Below are 23,612 nucleotides of genomic sequence, written 5' to 3' on the forward strand. Positions count from 1 at the left end.
AGTTAGAGAATATAAAATGTTTTTACTAAACTACTACAGGTGAATATGTACTACAGTAGTAAACCTCTCCTCCCCTCCCCCACTTATTGCTACAAGCAAGAACTGAAAAAGAAACGCGTCCTGCTGCTGCCTTCTTCCTAATCAAGCAGATAATTATAAACTACCTTCACATTTTCTGGATACTTTAATAATTATGTTGTTTATTACCAGTTAATTTATAACATAAGGACCAATAAATAGGCGTGTGTGTGTGTCAAACACACACACCTTCACCAGACTGGCTGATTAATTCTCCAGAGGAGCTGACGGCCTAATTAAATCCTTGCAGAGGGAAACAGTTCTCGCCTCGTTAGAGACGGGAGTTTTTCCATTAATCTGATCTGCATCATGTTTACTGTTAGGAAGCAGCGAAACTTTAAACTAAACGTTTTAGCGAACAAGTAAAACCACAGGAAAAGAGGAAAAGAAGAAAAAGACAAAAAGAAACAAACACAGGAAGACAAAAAACATAAAAAGAAAAAAAAGAATAAATAGAGAAAAGTAGAGAGAAAGAAACAAAAGAAAAGAGCCAGAAAAATAAATATTGCATAAATATGTAGCAGGGATATAAATGAACTGAGTCAGACTTTAGACAGGTTTACTGTGGCTCTGGCCCAGGGCTACACGTTTTGCGGGGGCCCACAATATGTAAATGTTTTGTGTACATTTCTTCTTGCATTCTTTTCTAAAAACAAATAAATTACAAATGGCAGAAAATATTTTCAAAACGTGGCTTTTAATTCAATAATGCTTTTTGTGAGTGAGTTATATAAATATGAATATTAGCACCAGGCTACGAGAATTACTGCTTAATTACAAAAATATAGTAGAATAAAGACGCAGTTTTACCATAAAACATCTTAAAATACGAGAAAAAATCTCTAATGATAACATTTTTTTAATGGAGATATCAAGATCTAACTGGCTCTAATTTTTTGATAAATGAATGTGACTTTACTTCAGAAAGTATTTACTGGGGCACTAGCCCAGAGCTACACGTTTTTGGGGGCGCTGAATTTTTTTTTTATTTTTTAATGTATACTGTGAATGTTCATATTAGAGTCATGAACTCATTTCAAATGTGGACTTTTATTAAAATATTGTTAGATTTTTATTAATTGTAACTGAACTCAAATATTTGGAAATGATCTTTTTTTGGACCAAAACAGAGTCGTCTGTCGTACATTTTAAAGACACCAACCATCAATTTGTACCTGTAAATGTGTAGATGTGCCTATTAGTATTCTGTAATTTGCATGAGTAAATTATTTATTTATTTTCATTTTTATTTATAATTTTTTGGGACAGGACACCAAACAGGCTCCAGCCCACGGGCCCTTATTCTTCTAAATCCGGCCCTGGATATGAATGCAGCAGGTCTAAAGATAAAGTTTATTCCTATTGACTGGTGGAGAAACAAAATAATCTATTCCTGGTTTCCGTTAACAGAGAAGAATGACAGGATGAGGAGCGGACGCCGACGTCTTCCCTCGTCTAACCGTCGAGCGACTGTGACATTCCACATTATCAGTCGCCCAGAGCGCGCTCCTCTTGCCCTTTCTCTGAGACTGTGTGTCCTCATCCTCCTTCACCCTTCCTGTGTCACCCTCTGACGCCAAGCTGCCCATTTTTGGGAAAGAGTAGGAAACAAAGCAACCGCAAAGATAAAGGGAAGCTCAGAAAGTGGGAGGGAGTGCTATGAATTATGTATATCTTCCTCTCTCTGAAGCGTGTTCTCTACCCGAGTCTTGACGAGTCGATTAAGATCTATTGCTGTGAATCAGAACTATCACATTTGTCTCGTCTTTCATAGAAGTCTTTTCTTCACTCTAAGCTAAAATGCCAAAAATAGCCTTCCTACCAGAGGGTGGCCAGCTGAAACATTAACAGAAGTGTGCGCTAAAGATCAAACTGTAACGGAAAAAAAGCTGCGGTTTGCTGAAGTCGGGTGTTAATGAGTTGTTTCGTTCTGTTAGCTTAAAGAATTCAAAGTAATCTTAGTTTGGGGAATCCAGCCAGCTGCTAGTTAAACTAAAAGTCAAGGTAATAACCAAATGCTAGCTATTAATAGCAACTCAAACTAAGATTTAACAAAGAGAAAAGGTACAAGTCAACCTAAAAGCTAATAAAGCTAACAGCTATTGGTGCTAGGAGTCCAGCCAAATGCTACTAAAGCTAGGAGCCAAGCTAACAGCTACTGAAACTGAAAATCAAAATACCTAGTCAAGCTAGGAGTTAAGCTAACAGCTACTCAGGCTAGGAGTCAAAATAAGAGCTAGTCAAGCTAGGAGTTAAACAAACAGCTAGTCAAGCTACGTGTCAAACCAACAGTTAGTTAAGCTAGGAGTTAAACTAAAAGCTACTCATGCTAGGAATAAAGCTAACGGTAGTATTTTTAGCAGTTCCGATCTTTTTGCCTGAAAGTTTATCTTTAGGATTTGTTTGTACCAAATGTCAGGCATCAGAGCACATCTTTTATCTTAAGGCCAATAAAAATAAGAAAATATCACCAATAAACTTTCCCAAAACTTCTCTATCCTGCAGTTACATGGCGCTTAGCGGTGCAGGGCTCTCATCTACTGTGAGGCTAATACACACCTTTCAGTGTCTTCTAATAGTGGTAGTAAGATTATTAACCTTTTATACATTATATAATTAGTTATTTGAAAGAAAAGGGACTAAATTCAACCTGAACCTCGTCTGTATTTTCAGTAATTACCTTTATCGGCCACAGACAGCATGCTGTTCAGGTAGTGCTCCTCCAGACTCCACGAGGAGTCGTTCATTTTGTTGGAGATGCCGCATGAGCCCAGACAGTTCACCTTGATGGCTGCGGAAAGGAAAGGACAGCAAGCGTCACTCAGATGGCGCTACATGTCTGCTCATATTTACACTGCAAAAAGCTACTCATTAGTCACTTTTCAATAAGTCAGACCAATACAGTATTGATAAAAAGCTTTCATTTACGGAAAAAAGCATCTCTCCAAACCAAAATAAAAAAAAAATATGCACAGAAACATAAAGTTAGCACCTATAATTTTAATAATAATTTGATGTTATCTGTACTTTAGACCTCGGGTGTCAAACTCAAGGCCCAGGGGCCAAATCTGGCCCGCCATAGCTTTTTATGAGGCCCTCTAAACTCCATATAACATCATTAAGCCTTTCCAGTTTTTCACAAATCTGCAAAATTAACACAAAATCTACAAATTTCTAAAAAATAATTTCTGATTTTACTGCAGATTTTCTCAAAATTGGTCAAAAACATGAAATCCGTAACTAATGCGGCGAGTGATGAAGAGTCACATTTTACATTAGTGTAAAAATTTCTTACAAACATTTCTAAATATTCACCACAAAATCTGTCATTTTGATTGCATAAATAAATACTAAATAATCACAAAATCCTGGAGAAACAGCGATTTGTTGATATTTTAACAGTTTAATTGGTTTTATCACTACAGTCCGGAACAATTAAAGAACAAAATGAAAATGAGTTTGATACCCCTGCTTTAGACCATAATTCATTAATAATTAATTGTTATAAATCATTTTTCTAAAGACCTGTAAAAGCAGGAATCAATTGAAAAACGACAAATCAGACTATTGGAAATTATTGATTTCTTTTTAATTAATTATGCGAATAATAGATTTATTGCTCATTGTGAAATCAGAGCAACAACAAACCCAAATTTGAATCTTAATGAATAATTTTAGTATTTGTAAGTAGCGTCTCCTGTCCAGCAGCAGGAGCCAGAAATCTGAGCGTCAGCAACGCGGCTGCAGAGGGAACCACTTCCTGTTTGTCCGCCCTCGTCTCTGAGGAAACGCTAACTGATAACTCAACATACCAAAACACGAAAGACGCCGGGAGATGAAGAGGGAAGATGGCGCAGACGCGGCGTTATCTCCTCACAAAGACACAGACAACAATGCAGCAACAATTCATCGCATTGTTTCACGTTCAGGTCTTTTATTCTCTGTTCCACTAGTTTATGCATTGGACACATTTTCCTCTCTAGTGACGTATTTAACAGTATTTGTGCGTAAATTACTCAAAATTAGCTTTAAGCTCAGTTATAAATGTATTTTTATCATGATTAAAATCAATAAGATTTAGTTTAAGGATACAAAAAGACTTGTCCATCATTCAAATCATTTTAATTCTCTCTTCCAACCCACTAATTTCTGTATTTAAGAGACATATTGGATACTTTTTCACCCAAGTAACATATGAAAACCAACATTTGGAGTCATTTGCACACAAAACTTGCTTTAAATTCAATTATAAAAGTATCTTTATCAGAATTATAGTCCATAAAATTCAATTTTTGGTATAAAAACTTGGACTTATCATTCAAATCTTTTTATTATTTGTTCCAGGTTACTAGTTTCTGTATTTGATGGCCATATTGGACACGTTTTCCATGTGAGTGACGTATTAATCACAATATTTAGAGTCATTTGTGCGTAAATTTGCTGTAAAATCTGTTATAAATTGATCTTTATCATGATTATACTCTATAAAATAAATTTGTTTGATACAAAAAAAATATTTTACTGATTATTCAAGTCTTTTTATTCTTTGTACCAGAATAACAACAGGCCACTAGTTTCTGTATTTAATCATCGTATTGGATACATTTTCCACTCTAGAGACTTAAAGTCATTTTTCTGTAAACGACTAAAAACTTGCTTTCAATTCTCTTATAAATTATAATTGATTGGTTGGTAAATACTTACATTTACTCAGTTACTTTTACTTGAGTAACTTATTTAAAGAAATTCTTCTAAGAGTATTTTTACTACGCTGTACATTTTACTTTTACTTGAGTATCTTTATTATGAAGTATTTTCTCTTAGTTGAGTAAAATTTCTGGATTTTCTCTCCACTGAATGAAAAGCAAAAATGTTTTAACCAAAAATCCACCAGACACACACCTGCAGTTTCTGTTAAAGTTTCATACGTTTTTTATGGATATGGAATTTTTAACTGGATATATATTTATTTTTACCCCTCCAGGGGGTCTTTTGTGGGCTCTAGTGTCCCTTATATGACAGTAGGCTGACAGGAAACGGGGAAGTAGAGGGGGGAAGACATGAGGCAAATATCGTCGGGTCCGGGAGTCGAACCCGCGACGGCCGCGTCGAGGACTCAAGACCTCCAAATACGGGTCGCGTTAACCGCTACGCCACCACGGCACGCCCGGAAACATTTTATTTTGCCTGACTTTGTTATTTTTTGTTACTTATATAAATTATTGTCATTTTTGTTCTTAAAATACAAAAATTTTCACTAAACGTTGCATTTTGGTCCATCTGATGATGTAATTTTTAAATATAAAATGATTGATAATTTGATCAGTTTTGATCAGTAAACTTTTTTACTCTTAAGTACAACTTTGGTCACTCTTCCCTCATCTGATGACAGGCCATAAAATTCATGTTTTGTTATGAAATATCCTAGCTATGCATTTTTGTGAGCTTTATCTTCTAATCAGACGATAAAACAATAAATGTTTTAACTGGAGGAATGTCCCTAAAGCTCGCCGCAGGCTGTGATATTAAAGCGACGGTATCCGTCACACCCATGCAGGTTTCTGTTCTGCCTTCACAGAGTTCGCTCACTCACACCCAAAATGGCAGATGGCTGAGCCGTTTGCACCGGCACGGCTGCTGGCACCGGCTACGGTCACGAGGAGGACGGACGCCTGGCGGGAACAAAACCGCTAGCTAAAGTCCGTTCCTGAAGCTCGACGCACGGGGAAGCAGTCAGACGCTGTTTACAGCCGTCAGCAGTGGGAAGAGAAGAGCTCAGGCCGTGAAAAGGTCAGGCCGGGGTCATCTGGTAAAATCCCAGCTGCAGCAGCAGGAAGAACAGCTGCAGCAGCTGGATGTGGAAACACTCGGAGATGCGCTTCAGTCCAAAACGGCTAAATAATAACAGTGGCTGATGGCAACTTTAAATGTTATCAACACGTGTTGTGGTTCCATCGCAGTAGCAGTAAGAACTGGGTGTCCAAACGGAGGCCGGGGGGCCATTTGTGGCCATTGGAGTGATTTTGTGCGGCCAATAGATGCAGACAGACACTTTTAATTTGTAATAATAGTAAAATAATTACAGATATAATTTTCTTACAATGGAAAATGTAAACTAGTAGTTTGGAAAAGGGTTAAGTAAAGTATTCTTTCCCATGGTGACATTATGTCTTCTTCTAAGCTCCTCCAATATGAGAGTATAAAATGTTTCATTTATTCAGGCTAACTGGTCATGCATCATTGTGTCCAGACATAAAAACATCTCAGCAGAGCTCCAAGTTAATGTAAAGTAATAAAACACAGGATATACGGCAGAGAAACTGAAACTTAATTATGGTAGCATCTCTCTTTCCCAGCAGCAGCAATCAATCAATCAATCACATGATGAGTGAAGCTGTCAGTTAAAGAAACCGCCGCTGAGGTAAACTGCCAATTTCACATTCTGAACTCCACTTCCTCTGTAAACATTACTTCCTGTTTTAACCGAGAGCCTAAATGTTGAGGTCACAGACGTTCAGCACTAAAGTACCCGATAATATCACGGCTGCCAGATATTACCGCAGTTCAGTCAAGAAAACAAGGAATGAAAAATAGTTTTTAAACTTTAAACAAAACGGATTTACTGCAAAACAGTTACAGGAACAGGTTTATTAGGACGTGTTCATCTTAAAGTGTAAATATTTTACAAATAAAATGGTAAAATTAAATCTGAGTTGTGCCATTCTGGTTCCTCTCCTTGTGGAGGTTGATTGGTTTTACTGCCAGTATTTATCATTCACTTCTTAAACAACAACAACTAGATTACTAACATGCTTCCTTTACTAAAAACCCACTTCACACATTTGACGTTGAACAGCAGCAGTTTGTTAAAACAAAACAAGATAAAAGTTGTTCTCATCGGAAGGAAGTCAGCTCAAACATCCTGTGTGGAGATCTGGAGCGTAATGTCGAAGAAACACAGAGAAGAGCTTTTCCACCTAATGCCTCAGTTTACTGAAAACAGAACGAAAAACAGCAGCGGCCTCTGAAACCGGACCGAGTCATGACACACTGGTCCAAATGCAGAACCAGAAATCATGAGGAAGGAGAAGTTAACCAAAGCTTATGAGGTTCCCTTGAAGACATGAGGTGGGTTTTCTACCTACATTACACTTTTTAGCACAACAGTGATTAATTATTGATTTTAACGGTTGGAAAGAACCTTAAAATAATAAAGATTTATTTAATATAAGTGAAAGACACAGAGACAATGTTCCAAAGTCAAATTCTTTAAAATATGGATGGATGCATAATTGGACAGATGGATGGATGGTTGATTGGTTGGATGGATGGTTGATTGGTTGGATGGACAGTCAGTTTAAAACTGACCAGCAGCCATTTTGCAGCATTTAGACCAGTAGCAGGAAATAAAGCCTGTACATCACATCATGTTTATATCTTAATTTAGTAAAATCAGAATCTCTCTCTTCTATCTTTCATCCCATCAGATCTGAAACTTTTCTCTTATTAGTGAAACCAGATTCTGATCAGGCTGTAAACACGGCAGCAGCCTCTCAGAATCCCAAACCTTTCTTTAAAACCCAAAAACCAATAATCTGAACTTCCTGGTGTGTCTGGTTCTCCTCCCTGCAGCTTATCTGCAGTCCATCCTGCGGCTCTGCCCACATCAGACAGGCAGCGGCAGGCTGGCGGAGCGTTAGCGGGAAGCTAGCAGGGCGTGCTCTGACTCAGCAGCCGCCCCGGTTTATCTCTACCCTGGAGTCCGTCCAGGTCTCAGTCCCACCACAGAGTCAAATTAAGACTCTCTGGCTTTTATCATATCAATGAGCGCCGATCTGATAGCAGCTAGCTACTTCATAAACCTATTAATCCTCATAACTCCCTCTGAGGAGTTTCTCTGTTTATAGAGTCAGTTCCTCCTGATGATTGGACCAGAAGTCACAGATTGGGAATTTATGAAGAGTTACGCACTTCTTTCACAAAAATATCAGAATTACAGCATAACGTCATGAAACACAGAGATAAATGTGTTTTAACGTAGCTTCAAAACTTTATAGGTTATAGATGAGTGGGTTAAAATAGACAAAATGATTCTCCTTTTCTATTTCTTAGACGGATGGATGGTTGGATGATTGAATGGATGGATGGATGAATGAATGGTTGGATGGATGACTGGACAAATGGATGCATAGACGAACAGATGGATGTTGGATGGACGGATGGTTGGATGGATGGTTGGTTGGACGGCTACAGCAGGGACAAAATAAGCTAAAATATAATAAAATTTTATATTTTTAAATGTTTTTGTGGTTAGAGAATAAAACACTAATTTACCAAAAAATTCCCCCAATTTCAATAACTTTTATCTCAATTAAACCGATCAATAAGTCATTGAGCCATTGGGAATAATAAATATACCAAAGTAAAATAAAAAGAAAAGTTTAGTCTGATTCAACTTCAGCAAAGAGAAAAAATGTTTTTTTGTTGGGTGTATGTAAATATCTGGTTCCAACTGTAAATATTTTCCTAAATTAGTCTTTTAATTAAACGTTTGGCTTTATAACTAAACTGCAGTCTGAGTATCAAGAACCTTCCAAACCTTGAAAACACCTGATCAAAAGTCAAGCATTTTCAAGGATTTCAAGCCGCCGTACAAACCTTGAAAACAACAGAAATGTTTCTTTAGCAACAAATTACACAAATTTCCCAGACCGCAAGTTAAAAACATGCCGAGTCGACAGAGTCATGTTTCAGGTTTGGACTTGGGAAAAATGTGTCATATTTCAACGTAAACAGAACTGGGTGAGAGCCGGTTCTGGTACTTCCTTATTTACTGAGCACAAAAGGAAACCTCAGCGAGTTTGTTTGAAACAAAAGATCTCAGCTCCTCAGACAAAACGAGGCGACACTTTATTTATCACAATGCGAGTCAAAAAACATTTAAACATCAACATTCTTCCCATTTCATGTTTAAAGGCGTTTTGTGGCTGCAGAAAAATTATAATATTCAGCTCATAAAGAGCGACAGCATCACAACGTAAACATTCGCAATCACAACAAAAAATAAAAAGTCTGCCTTTGTTGGAAGAGCTGTCATGCCTGCAGAGATCAGTAAATAACCTGCAGTCTGGCCGGGTCCGAAGCCCGGCTCCACATCGAAATCATAACCTGCACAAAAGCTCATTAGTGGAGGGAAAGCTCCAGCAGTCCCTGATAAAACACAGAGCTCACTGAAGCACGGAGGTGGAAGTGTCATGGAATGGAAATGGCTCTGCTGCAGAGAAACCTGGCCAGCAAAAGGAAGAAAGGCAAAACGCTGGGCCTAGTCAAAGCCCAGATCTTGATCTCACTGAGATCATTGAGTACAGGCGTCACAAAAAACTGGCGTCACAAACTGGTAGATGGTAACAATCAGTGCTGGACAGTATTCTGTCACAACACAGTGACAGTTTTAACAAATCTGTAAAGATATATTTAAAAAATAAATAAATGTTACATGTTGTAGCTTTATTAAGACTGTTTTTTAACTGGATATTTTTTTTTACCCCTCCAGGGGGTCTTTTGTGGGCTCTAGTGTCCCTTATATGACAGTGGGCTGACAGGAAACAGGGAAGGAGAGGGGGGAAGACATGCGGCAAATGTCGTCTGGTCCGGGAGTCGAACCCGCGACGGCCGCGTCGAGGACTGAAGGCCTCCAAATACGGGTCGTGCTAACCACTACGCCACCACGGCACGCCCCTAACTGGATATTTTGATAAATTATCTTATATTACAGGCAAATATTAGCTGTTATGTGAATGTGGTAACTTTTTCCCTCATTGAGGAAACACCTTTTTGTTGCTTCCTTCACTTTAATCAGTAAAACAATCATAACACTGGAGAAATGGGGAATGTTGTTTTGATTGAGTCACAGCTCATCCTGTTTCCACCCCAGTCAAACGGCGCCACGGCGACGGCCATCGTCTTTCTAAAACTGAACGCATCGTCTTTCTAAAACTGAACACATCGTCTTTCTAAAACTGAACACATCGTCTTTCTAAAACTGAACACATCGTCTTTCTAAAACTGAACACATCGTCTTTCTAAAACCGAACAACATCGACTTTCTAAAACCGAACAACATCGACTTTCTAAAACTGAACGCATCGTCTTTCTAAAACTGAACGCATCGTCTTTCTAAAACTGAACGCATCGTCTTTCTAAAACTGAACGCATCGTCTTTCTAAAACTGAACGCATCGTCTTTCTAAAACTGAACAACATCGTCTTTCTAAAACTGAACGCATCGTCTTTCTAAAACTGAACGCATCGTCTTTCTAAAACTGAACGCATCGTCTTTCTAAAACTGAACGCATCGTCTTTCTAAAACTGAACAACATCGTCTTTCTAAAACCGAACGCATCGTCTTTCTAAAACTGAACGCATCGTCTTTCTAAAACTGAACGCATCGTCTTTCTAAAACTGAACGCATCATCTTTCTAAAACTGAACGCATCGTCTTTCTAAAACTGAGGAATCAAAGTTTGTGATTTGATATTAGATTGTAAACAAATTCCCCATTTGAGAAAAGGAGGGGAAAATGTTGGTGCCAATATACATGTTGTGTGAATAATTGAGATATTTAGCATTTAGCATGCACTCTGTGTGATTCAAGTCTGCACTGTAAAGTGGCTAATTTGGGATTAGCAATCTGGCTTTTGGAATAATATGTTAAAAGCAATCAGCTTGGGACTGAAAGCATCAGATTTATTATTATTTTTGGGAGATTGGTGATCAGTCGATAGTTACATGTGAAGTCGATCTCATCTCCCTCAGCAAAGGTCTAAAAATCGACCACTGTCCTGTTCTGAGAGGTTTGACTCCCAGATCGTCCCTTCATGTCATGTTGCAGCCAACAATAGTTTCCCCACTGTTACAACTCAGCAACTTTCTTGCTATATTTAGCAACATTTCAGACAAAAAATAAATGGAATTGGCAGGTCAGCTTTTTTAAAGATTGGTAATCGGCAGTTGGTCAGAAAACTGCAATCGGTGCGCCTCTATTTTTAATACTGCAAACACCAATAGTTTAGCTTCTTTCCTAGAGATTAACCAAAACTGATCGTACGTTTAGGTCACAATAAGCAATAAATCAATGATTAATTACAACAAGCTGAATCATTTCCATTTGCATGATTTCTGTTTCTACCAAAAACTGGCCCTTTTTTTAAAAGGACAATTTCATTTACAGAAACTTTATGATTCATTTTATTTGTTATTTCTGTTGTTTTGTTTATTTACTTTGGATATTTAAAATGTCTTCCAGTTCTAAAGTTAAATGTTCATCATCTATTAATCTTTGAGGATGTGTTTTTACATTATTATGTCCGTTATATTACTTAAATGTCTCAAAACCACAATATTATCGTTTATCGCAATAAATTCTGGGACAATTTATCATCCATCTAGCATGGTTATCGTGACAAGCCTACCTTTATTCTCTTGTTTAATTTTAGAGCATATCTGCATTATTTTTCATTTCTATTCCAGGGTTTGTATAATAAGCCTGGTGGGCCACCAGGCTTTACGTGTGCCCCCACCAGGCTTAGCATAGTTAATTTATCAGTTTATTTCTTTACTTATTGCCTTTTTTAAGACTTATAGTTGTTTTTTAGGTATTAATCTTACAGTCTTCCAGAAAATGCATAACTATCAAGTAATATTTTCAAATTTTCTGCCAACTTTAAACATTTTTTCACTCAAAAACATGGCAGCCAGCCTGATGACTGCCCTCTCGCCCCGAGTACTGGGTATTCCTAGATAAAATGGAATAGCTGTACTAAAACTTGCCATAACGAGTCATAAAGCTGACATCTTTTTGCTTCCTGTAACCTGAAGCCACTTTTACTACCTTCATTAAATCTTAAAGCTCTTCAACCGATTAGTCCTTCTCACTTTCCCAGCATCTAATGCCTCGTCAAACAGAGCCACCTGATCTCATGATCCATAACCTCTAACTGTAAGGGAATCCCTTACAGGCGAACAGAGGCTCGTCTGTTCGCCCAGACCTGCCCTCCGTTACCTCAGACTGCCAGAGACGTTGCACTGAAAGCTGCTTCAAAGTACGACTCACGCAGCTGACTGATCGGCTGATGAATGTTTGTCTCCGGCTGAGTCTGCTGCATGTAGGACGCATCAATCTTTGGGTGTGTTTGCATGTAAGAGGCTTATCCCTGCAGAATTTACATCATGAAACCAGTAGACGTTTAATCCGCTCCCATGTTACCAAGTATCAGAGTAAGTTTAATTTATGTTAGTTTGGAGGGGAAGGATGGTTGCAGTATCAAGTCTCAGGTGAAAAACACTTCCTGTAACCGGTTTAACGTCACACAACACTTCCTGTTTTTAAAAAAAAAACAGAAACAAGCTGAAAATTAAAGACATATCTCATTCTGCACCTTTTGATATCCAATTATTAGTCTAAAAAATAACCATCAGATTAGTCGTACACTGTATTGATGCTAAGTTTCTTAGCTGCAGTTGAAGGATCCTTCACTACAAGAGGAATTAAATGTTATTGTCTTCCATTTCCAGTGTAAAATGTTCATTACAATTTAAAACTTATTAAGAACATTAAACTACATGACAATGGGCGAAACAACAATATTATCATTTATCGTGATAATTTCTGGGATCCTTTATTACAGAATCAGTATAATATTGTTAATGACGGATTCTGTGCGTGAAACCTTGTGCCAACCAAAGATTAATCCAAAGCCGCCGCAGCAAAAACGTTATGAATTAAGAAACGCTGCTGCCAGGTTTAATCCTGATTATATCTGTGTCAGCAGGGACCTACATTCAGCAGCGGCTGCTCCCTCATTGTTATTACTGGAGGCCAAAACAAAGCAGCAGCAGCCGGAGCTGGTGGTGATAACAGCATACCAGCAGATCGTCTCGTCTCTCAACAGGTTTTCTATTTTTAATTCTTCCGCCTTCGGGCGCTGACCTGCAGTTTGTTGCTGCTGCAGGACAGGAAGTGGAAAAGTTAGCAAGGATGCTGGGCAGGAACTAGTTAATTTACTCAATTACATCCAATTTCTTTAAAAATAAATTACTTTTAGGAGTATTTTTACTACGCTGTACTTTGAGTAATTTAATTATGAAGTATTTTTGTTCTTACTTGAGTGAAATTTCTGGATTTTCTACCCACTGAATCAAAAACAAACATGTTTTAAACAAGAATTCACCACTCAGACACAAGCCTGCAGTTTCTGTTAAAGTTTTATAAGTAGTTTTATGAAAAGAAACAGATTTGGAAAGATTTTTATTTTGCCTGATTTTGTCATAAGAATTATTGTCATTTTGTTCCTTAAAATACATAAATTTCTGATGGTGTAATTTTAAATATTGATGATAATTTGATCAGTTACTCTCTACTTGAGTAACTTTTCACCAAATACTTTTTTAACTTTTACTGTAATTGCTGGGTTCTCTGCCCACCTCTGGCAGAAAAATCCTTTTCCGTCGGAGCTGAAGAACCAGCTGTGGTGTCAGACAGCCCCTCGCCTGTGGAGGTCAGAGGTCAGCTTAATTAAAACGGCTCTATCTGCAGGGAGCGGCGGCGGGGCCTCCAGACGACCAACATGTGGATTGATGCTCCCCGCCCACCGTGAGCGGCGTCGCTCTGAGCCACTGTGTAATCAGATCCCACATTCCTGAGTCAGGACAGAGCGGCCCAGTCTCAGGGATCCAAAACTCACAGGCAGTGTCTCGTTTAAAGGGGAAGTATTAAAAAAAATCTACATTTTTCAGCTCGTTATAAAGTTTTTCTATCATCAAAAACAAAAATGGAGGTTGCTTTGAGTCTTTCATTAATGTTTGAGAAATCCTTTAATCTCCATGGGAACCATTCAGCTGTGCAAAACGCCTGGATGGACCGAGCCCCGCCTCCTAGGACGAAGCTCCTCCCCACTCAGCTCCTCCCCACTCAGCTCCTTCAGACTAGCCAGCAGCAATTAGCGCATCAGCTGACGTCATTATAGGAACTTCTTCTCAGTTTAATGCTGTTAAAAATGTTTTAAAGGGTTAATAGAGGAGCCATGTTGAGGTAACTTCCTGTAGGCGGAGCTTCAGAAAGAGCAGGAGCTTTTAAAGTCCCGTCTTAACAAAATATTTTTAAAAAAGAAAAAATATATTTATTACCAACAATCAAAGAAGTAGTATGTACGCCATTTGAGTTTATCCTTTCACTCAACTTTCATTAAAAGAGTTGGAGACAGCACTTTTTAAACATTGCCTCTTTAGTGATAACTGATATTTAAATTAAATATTAAATTTTATCCTTAAACTAAATATTTTTAATATTTAATATCTAATTAAATACTTAAAATATTTTAATTTTAAATTCAATATTTAATTTAAGAGTTAAATTCAATATTAAAATAATATGAGATTATTTAACATTTATTTTATCTCACAAACTGAATTTTGGGTTTCACCAGCTGTAAGCCAGGCTCATCAGAAATGAACAGAAATAAACATATTAGTAAAATATATTGGTCTTTGATAAGTAGATCCATATGTGTTATGAATTGTGATATTTCATTTCCTTCAGAGCAGTGACATCATTTACAACTCATGATTGTGACTCACACACTTTTCCAGCAAGAGATGTGCAACAGCTGCCTGATTTACACAGTTTACAGCCTGATAACGATTCCTGTTCACCGTTTACAACGATTCCTGTTCACCGTTAACAACGATTCCTGTTCACCGTTTACAACGATTCCTGTTCACCGTTTACAACGATTCCTGTTCACCGTTTACAACGATTCCTGTTCACCGTTTACAACGATTCCTGTTCACCGTTTACAACGATTCCTGTTCACCGTTTACAACGATTCCTGTTCACCGTTTACAACGATTCCTGTTCACCGTTTATAACGATTCCTGTTCACCGTTTACAACGATTCCTGTTCACCGTTTACAACGATTCCTGTTCACCGTTTACAACGATTCCTGTTCACCGTTTACAACGATTCCTGTTCACCGTTTACAACGATTCCTGTTCACCGTTTACAACGATTCCTGTTCACCGTTTCTAACGATTCCTGTTCACCGTTTATAACGATTCCTGTTCACCGTTTATAACGATTCCTGTTCACCGTTTATAACGATTCCTGTTCACCGTTTATAACGATTCCTGTTCACCGTTTACAACGATTCCTGTTCACCGTTTACAACGATTCCTGTTCACCGTTTATAACGATTCCTGTTCACCGTTTACAACGATTCCTGTTCACCGTTTATAACGATTCCTGTTCACCGTTTATAACGATTCCTGTTCACCGTTTATAACGATTCCTGTTCACCGTTTACAACGATTCCTGTTCACCGTTTATAACGATTCCTGTTCACCGTTTATAACGATTCCTGTTCACCGTTTATAACGATTCCTGTTCACCGTTTATAACGATTCCTGTTCACCGTTTATAACGATTCCTGTTCACCGTTTAACGCCGCAGCAGTTTTAGGAATGAAAATGATTATCGATCAGGATCCAGCTGTGATTTATGAAACCTGAATAATGAGGAGGTAAAGACCCATAAGTGGCTCCATCTGCAACGTTGTTTTCATTCACAGTCCAACATCAGGTCTGAATTTTATTCATATCTGGCTCTGGGGTGTTCAACATGCGGCCCTTGGAATTTGTGGCACTTGGACGGATTTTGTGGGATCCCAGCTGCAACTAAAAAATTTAATAAATTTGGCCGATAGATGCTGATGACTTAATTTGTAATTTTCTTCCAATGGAAAAAGTGGGCTGCACAGTGGCGCAGTTGGTAGCGCTGTTGCCTTGCAGCAAGAAGGTCCTGGGTTCGATTCCCGGACGGGGTCTTTCTGTTGAGTTTGCATGTTCTCCCTGTGCATGCTGGGTTCTCTCCGGGTACTCCGGCTTCCTCCCACAGTCCAAAAACATGACTGTCAGGTTAATTGGTCTCTCTAAATTCTCCCTAGGTCTGAGTGTGTGTGTGCATGGTTGTTTGTCCTGTATGTCTCTGTGTTGCCCTGCGACAGACTGGCGACCTGTCCAGGGTGACCCCGCCTCTCGCCTGGAATGTAGCTGGAGATAGGCACCGGCAACCCTCCTCACCCCAATAGGGACAAAGTGTGAACAGAAAATGGATGGATGGAAAGTGTAAAGTACAACACAAAGTGTTTCTGTTTCTGTAACCAACCACATTTATCCAGAAGCTTTTACTGAAAAGGGAACTTTGATGCAGCTTTGATTTAATTTATTAAACTTGAGTAAATATAACAAACGTTTTGAAAGAAAGTCACCCAAATGCTGTTCTTATTACTGAAAATAAATCTGTTCAATCGACTCCAAGAGAAACTAAAAACTAGATGCTTTTCTTTAAATTCAGCAAATGTGCAAAATCTTCGATGGTGCATTGGAAAAAAGGAAAAAGAAAGTTTCCAAGACAAAAATTCAGAAATTTTGATGTTATTCTCAGAAACTTTCTACCAAAAACTTGGAAATGTTCAACCTTTCAAACTCAGAAAAATTCCAAATTAAAAAAAAAAAAAAATTCTAGAAAATTTCTGAAATCTGAATTTTCAGAAGTTTTTTCTAGCAATTTTTCAACTTTTGAAACTCCAAAAGTATAATTTTTTTTCCAGAAAGTTTCAGAGATTAATCTCAAAATTTCAGATTTTTTCCAAGAAAATTTTCAACTTTTGAAATTCAGAGAAATTCCAAAAGTTACACATTTTTTCTAGAAAAATTTAGATTAATCTAAAAATTTCTGGATTTCTTTTCAAATTTTAAATTTTTCAAACTCAAAGGTTTCCCTGTTTTATTCCAGGAATGTACTTTTCTTGTTTTATCTGCGGTGGTCCTTCATAAAAATCCCTTTCAAATCTTGGAATTACAATAAATACTCATTTTGAAAGCAAAAGCAAAACAGACTTTATTTGCTTGATTTTAGGTTACTGGGTTTTCATTCAAATCAACAATTTTGGCCCAGGTGACCAAACAGTTTCCACTCCTCTGATCAGGCTGCATGTAACCGACCCGAATCACTAAAAGCTGCAGCATGAAAACGTTCCAGTTTCTCTCCAGAGTTTTCACCAAAGCAGACACGCCTGAGCAAACGTTGCTCCGTTTTCAGATCCTGTGCTTTTCGGCCGAGCCGTCATGTGACTCAGCGACCCGCAGACACTGGTTTCTGTGAGGTTGAATCACACCAGACAAAAAAAAGAGAAGCACGGCGCCGTGGGGACGAACACCAACCAGTTAAAGTCGCAGCATTTTAGGAGTTTAAACCCAAAATATCAAAGCAAAGTCAGTGACTCAAAACTCTTCATGGAAAATATGAATGTTTAATAAGCCTCACATTTTAGCCAACTTTCAGCTCATTTTGCTGCTATAAGGAGGACAATAATATCAATTTTACTGAATCTTTACTTTCACAAAGCACAGGGCGACAGCGGAGAAAACTGTCAAAATGGAGGCTTTAAAAACTAGAGCTGCACCGATGGCACTTATCTGGCTGATCACCGATATTTAAAAAGATCAATCTGCCAATTCCAGACTTGGACGATACCGATTCATTTTTTGTTTGAAAAAGTGGCTGAACACTTGGGCTGTTGTAAACGATTATTTTAGTAACTGAGTATTGATTATTCTGACAATTGATCTAGAAATCGAATAAAAAATTGTTCTGTTCTGTTGTTGCTACTTAAGGTAGTAAAAGAAACACATGAGAAAATACTAGAAAGTGGGAGTGGAAGAGTGCACTCACATTAAATCAACAATATGCATCACAACAGATACGTGATCAATATCAATCGCTAATACGCCTGACAGAATATCGACCGAACTTCGATCCAGAACTGCACAGCATTCTGGGAGATGTAGGCAGAGGAAAGGCTTTAGCCGCTCAACCCAACACCAGCTAAGCTAGGGTGGTGGAATCAACTAACTCTCTCACTCTTTGGTTACCTAGCAACTCACTCACTCTTTGGTTGCTTAGCAACAACCTGTTGAGTTACTTGCTGAAACACTGAAGCTAAAACTCCACTTGTTCAAAGCTGCCTTTAATAACTGGATCATCATTTTCTTTTAGGAAACTTTTTGTTGTCTCTTTAATTTGCCACTGTGATGTAACATAAGGATTTTTCTTTGTAAATTCTGTTATATTTCTGTCTTGTAAAGCATTTCAAGCTGCCTTGTTGCTGAAATCTGCTACAAAAATAACCTTTCCTGGACTACGAGAGGCTAAGTGTTAGCTTACCAACAACAAACACTCCAGTTGGGTTTGATTCGCTAGTCATAGATTAACAACATTGTACAGGAAATGCAACTTGTGAAGCTGAACTATTTAGCTGCAATGCTACTTTACACGCTATTGGCCGGAATTCACAAAGTAGCCAATCCAGTTGCGCCATTTGTGTTCCTTGCTGCTGATTGGCTGAACCCTGAAGCACACAGAAAAGGATGTTAGCTTCTGCGATAGCACCAAAATGGTTTCCCCTGAGCATATTAATGTATATTAAGATATATTTTGTGTTGTAAGCTATTTTTAAAATGGGGGTGTCCAGAAATTGTGAATTTAAGCTAAACGTGGTCAGTTGTCATCCTTAAAATAATTATTTTAATTGTTTAAAATACTTCTTATCTTTATAAGAATTTAGATTCATCCTGACAATAAACTCCAGATTATAATGTGTGTTATTGGGATTTATTGGTTCTCCATAACAGAACCAATAAATAGAGTTAATTTTAAAAATATAATTAAATGAAATTATTCAGTGATAAATTAGACTGCTGCACTATTCAATCACCTTTAAATTGTTTTATTTTGGCGAGGTTCATCTTTATTTAAGGTGTTTAAATACTTTTTATCATTACTTTTGTTGTGATAAACCTTTAAGTTCATATTGTACACCTCTATAAGCAATAAAAGCTTCAATATAGGAACAATACACACGTTTCCTTTAGGAAAAACACGTCACAAAGCTATAAAGTTCCTTCCTGATGCGTTTCCCTCTGTTCTCAATACATTATTATTAAAATATTAGTCTCTAATGTTCTATGTGGGATTTGGATAACCAAACGCTGAACCCTCTTGATCAACATTTACCGACAGCTCGGTTTTACAGCACGTTAGGGGTCATAAACTCCCCAAACAACAACTGTATCTTTCCATGACACAGAACAAGCTGCAGCTTCATGGCCTGACTCACTTCCTCCGTTTCTCAATGAAACGCTGCGTTTTTATCAGCGCCGATCACAAAGGTAGGGCGCTGATCCTGGAGGTTTTCTGCTTTATTCCAACTGTTTTCTGTTTGCTCAAAACAGAAAAGGTTCATTAAAACGTCTTTTTAAACACGTCCTGAACTGTTCGCCGTCTTTTGTTCAAAGACTCAAGGATCTGCTGTGATGTTTTTATGAAGGAGATAATCGATAGAAATGCTTTCTAATGGTTTCCATCATCAATAATGGAGACAGGCTGAGAGCGGTGCATCGGAAACATTCAGCACTTTAAGAAGCTGCACTTTCTTATTAATATCCACCTGTATTTATTTCATCATACAACATGGTGAACCTCACTGTAGTGTAAATAAATATGATACTAAGATGATCTCCAGTCTATGTAAGGAGCGATGAAGAGTTAATTCTGACTGCAGAGATACAGAAAACCCAAAAAACAGATACATTATTTTTTAAAAAACAGACATAATTCATGGTGAAACATGGTTTTTACCAACATGTGCTGAAATGCCACTCAGGGAGGAAGAAGCAACATGAACTCAGACTAAGATGTAATTTCTGAAGTTAAAGTTATAAGTTTTTGGCCCTATTGACGTTAAATCTGGTTTATAAGAGGGGAAGCTTTCAAGCCTGAGAACATCATCCCAGCAGCGAAGTACGGTGGTGGCAGCATCATGTGGGGGTGTTGTGATGCAAGAGGGACTGGTGAAGAACCAACTTGAAACTTCAAAATGGACAATGACCCTAATTAAAGCTGGAAAAGTCATTAAATCACAGAAGTTGTTGGCATAAAATATCTCAATCTCAAAAAGCTGCTGGGATGTAATAATGGTAGGAATTTTCAGGCATTCACATTTTGCATATCGATAAAATTTTCAGCCAGATGGAAGATATCCAGCTAAACTCAATGCCCAAAAACAATCTGTAGTGGCTGACAAGCTAAAAATTATAGAGCGGTCTAAAGGCACAGAAGGAAAAATCAATAATTGATAACATGATTGCATTTTTCAGCTGGAACAGATAAAAATTAAATAACATAAATCCTCATCAGAGAGTTAATTTATGGTGTTTTCACACCTGACAGTCTGGTAGAGTCGGTTTGATTGGACACCAAAGTTGCAACATTTATTACATTTTCAACTCGTGTCAAACAAACCAAAACCCTTGAAACAGCTGTTCCCCTCCTCGCCTGTAGGGGCGCTGCACGAAAACCTCTGAAGAAGACAATGAACGGAACTTCCTTCTTCACAAAATGTAAAATAATGGAGTGCCGTCAGATTTTAGCAGGATTTCTCTTTTGTCTTTGGTAAAAAAAAATCAACGACCCATTTTACGCTAGCGCTAGTTAGCATGTTTGTTTTGGTTGCATATACCCATAATGTAGTCCGTTTCCTGACTTTGGAGCCGTTTCTGGTCCTCTTGGCATTTACTACGCATTCAAACAGCAACAGAGTTCAAGTCAACAGAACCGAGACCAGAGTTCACTTTTTTGGTCCAATTTTGCGTTCACACCGGCCCAGAACTTTCTAGATAAACAAACTGGGGTTCGACTAAACCGAGCTGGTGTGAATTCACCCTTAGTTAAAAAGGTGTGTGCTAGCAAGGTGGCTAACTAGCCTGGCCCAGTTACACCAGTCCTACCAATGGGAATGGTCCAAAACTACAGAAAACTATAATAAGAAGCTTATGGAAAGACAAAGAAAATGCTTGACCAAAGTCAAATACAGATGTAAACCTGTAATTTTTAAAAATATCTCTAAAAAATGGAAAAAGAAACGCTAACTGCCCTAAAACAAGACAAACTCAGCTTGACTTACTGTAAGATAAGGTGTGTGTGTGTAATTATGCGTCATCAGCTGGATCTTTATGGAAGGCAGACTTGCACACTTTGCTGCTGATGGATAACGGCGACGTCAGATCGGACATATTGCAGCCGTGGCGTTTACAGAACATTATCGGACCGAGCTGAAAGCCCAGCTGACTCTTTAGAAGGACAACTTTGGCTCCGGAGTGAAAGAACGAAATCTGATCCACACGAACATGAAAAGAAGCAAGTTGGAGTAAATCAAAATTAATAAATTGGAGAAGATTTAAATAAAATAACTTAATTTTTTAATCCCGGTTGTATAATCTCACTATTATTTTACATCAAACCTTTTGTTTGAAACAACCTGGTATTTCAAAGAAGAGAAAACAACATTACAGATCCTACACTGTACTCAACAGTCAGCCTGAGTCGTTATCCACATATTCACCTTTGGTTTTTATTTACTTTTTGCCAAACCCATCTGGAGTGTTTGCTACGTTTCCAGTTAAAGTCCCAGTAATGGTTACCCAACTCCAAACATTCACGTTAGCGATAAAAGCTCCACCATCCATTAATCTGTGAAATAATCCAGTTACAAGGGAATACTTTACTGCAGCATTCAAATGCAACACATGCAAAAAATGCTTAATAATTCCCAAACTAACTTATTGTGACATTAATTAACTGGTGCATTTATGCTTAAACATTGAGAAGCACATTCACCAAGGCACATTCAAGGTTTCATGGAAATATCTGCTTTTTCTTTTCTAACTGGAAACAAATTTCAAGTTACAATGCAAATCGTGAAACATAAATAACCCAATAATTTAATCTTTTAACTAAGTTTTACACATCTATGTTAGATAATAGTAAAATCTTCTTATTTTTAATATAACAATAATAATAATAAGTATATTATTAGTTTATACATGATTATTAATACAAAAAAATTTAAAGATAATGGTGGTTTCCATTTTATTTGTTGTTTTGTTTATTTATTCTGGATTTTTAGAAATCCAGTTCCAGTGTTTCATGTTAATTAGAAATTAAAGTTTGAGAGAGTCTGCTTGCATTATTATCATCTTATTAGTTGAAAATAATCTCAAAAATCAATATTATCGTTTGCTGTGTTTAAAGAAAAGCATCAAGTTTTCCGTTTCTCAGTTGAGCAAAGTTATTTTCAGTAATAAGAACAGGATTTGGGTCACTTTCTTTCAAAACGTTAGCTATTCTAGTCAAGTTAAATAAAGTAAATCGAAGTTGATTTGGTTGCCTTTTCAGTAAAAGTCTCTGGATTAACACTTTACACTTTCCACTGTTGGGAAAACTACAAATTAAAAGTCTCGATCTGCATTTTGGGTCAAATTTGTATCATTTTCGAACTGCTGCTGGAGGCCACACAAAATCAGCCAAGCGCCACAAACAGCCCACGGACCGCACTTTGAGCACCCCTGATATAAAGACAGCAGCCGTTGTTATTGTTAGAGGAGAATCCCACACGGATCACTTGCATACAATGGACTCGTTGTTCTCCACTACACTTACTTACTTACTTACTTACTTTCCCCCCCGCATAAATACGATGCAACAACGTTTACACGCAGAAATCCTGACCGTTTACTGTCAAACGCGTTTAAAATCTGGTTTTTAAACGCGTGGACACCTGTTGTTAGTCGTGTTTTTTGCTTCTTCTTCTTCTTAGAGTTTACAAGCAGCAGACATGACGAAGCAGCGTGTCAGAACAAGCAGGATGTGGTTCAGGACGGCAGGACAAGTAACTAAAACAATCACGCAGCCTGCGGCGGGAGGGGGGAAAACGGCAGCACCGCAACAATGCGTGACGTCCACCCGCCGACAACTAAAACGTTAAATAAACGCCTCGTGAATTTTTAATCACAGTGGGAAAAGTTTAAGCTACATCCAAACCAGGCGGAGGAAAGAGAGAGGAGCCGCTGACAGACATGTTAAGAACCTTCTTCCTGTCTCTCCGTTTTGTTGCTACAAAACGAGCCCGTTACCTTTGTACTGCAGAGGGCTGCCGGTTCGGATTTTCACAGTTCCGCTAATGGACTCCCCCGGACCGTAAACCACCTTGTTGTTGGCGAAAGTGATGTCAAATTCCTGTAGCTTTCCCATAGCTCCGCTCCGCTCCGCTACTTCTCTGCTCCGCGTCTGCCGCCGCCGCCGCCGCTCCACTCTCACCTGCTGCCGCCGCGAGCCCACCCTCCCGCCATGGCAACCCGTGACGTCACCGCGCCCGCTAACAAACGGCTGACAACGCATGCTAATTTTTACCAATATTTTTCCTATAACATCAAACTTACGAAGCATAACCCCCTTCTTGTACGTTAAACTGTTTTTAAAAGTTATAATAATAAAGTGGATACTGGATAAGTCACATATTTACACATATAAAACAGCATTTTGGCAGCAAACAGGTGATTCCTAGCGGGCTAACAGCTAAAAGT

At 38.1% G+C, this 23,612-nt stretch overlaps 1 protein-coding gene across 1 annotated transcript in view; it reads right to left on the reverse strand.

Annotated features, from left to right (window-relative positions):
* The window catches only part of arrdc1 (arrestin domain containing 1), a 33,367-nt gene extending 9,997 nt beyond the window's left edge, over positions 1-23,370 (reverse strand). Inside the window, exons 1-2 of the mRNA XM_023338260.1 lie at positions 23,163-23,370; positions 2,759-2,869 (exon numbers count right to left, since the gene is read on the reverse strand). Coding sequence (XP_023194028.1) covers positions 2,759-2,869; positions 23,163-23,280 — 229 coding nt within the window. The 5' untranslated portion in view covers positions 23,281-23,370. The remainder of the gene's footprint in view (positions 1-2,758; positions 2,870-23,162) is intronic.
* Positions 23,371-23,612: the final 242 nt, after the last annotated feature.

The sequence above is a fragment of the Xiphophorus maculatus genome, chromosome 8 (assembly GCF_002775205.1).
Source record: "Xiphophorus maculatus strain JP 163 A chromosome 8, X_maculatus-5.0-male, whole genome shotgun sequence".
Taxonomy (NCBI): domain Eukaryota; kingdom Metazoa; phylum Chordata; class Actinopteri; order Cyprinodontiformes; family Poeciliidae; genus Xiphophorus; species Xiphophorus maculatus.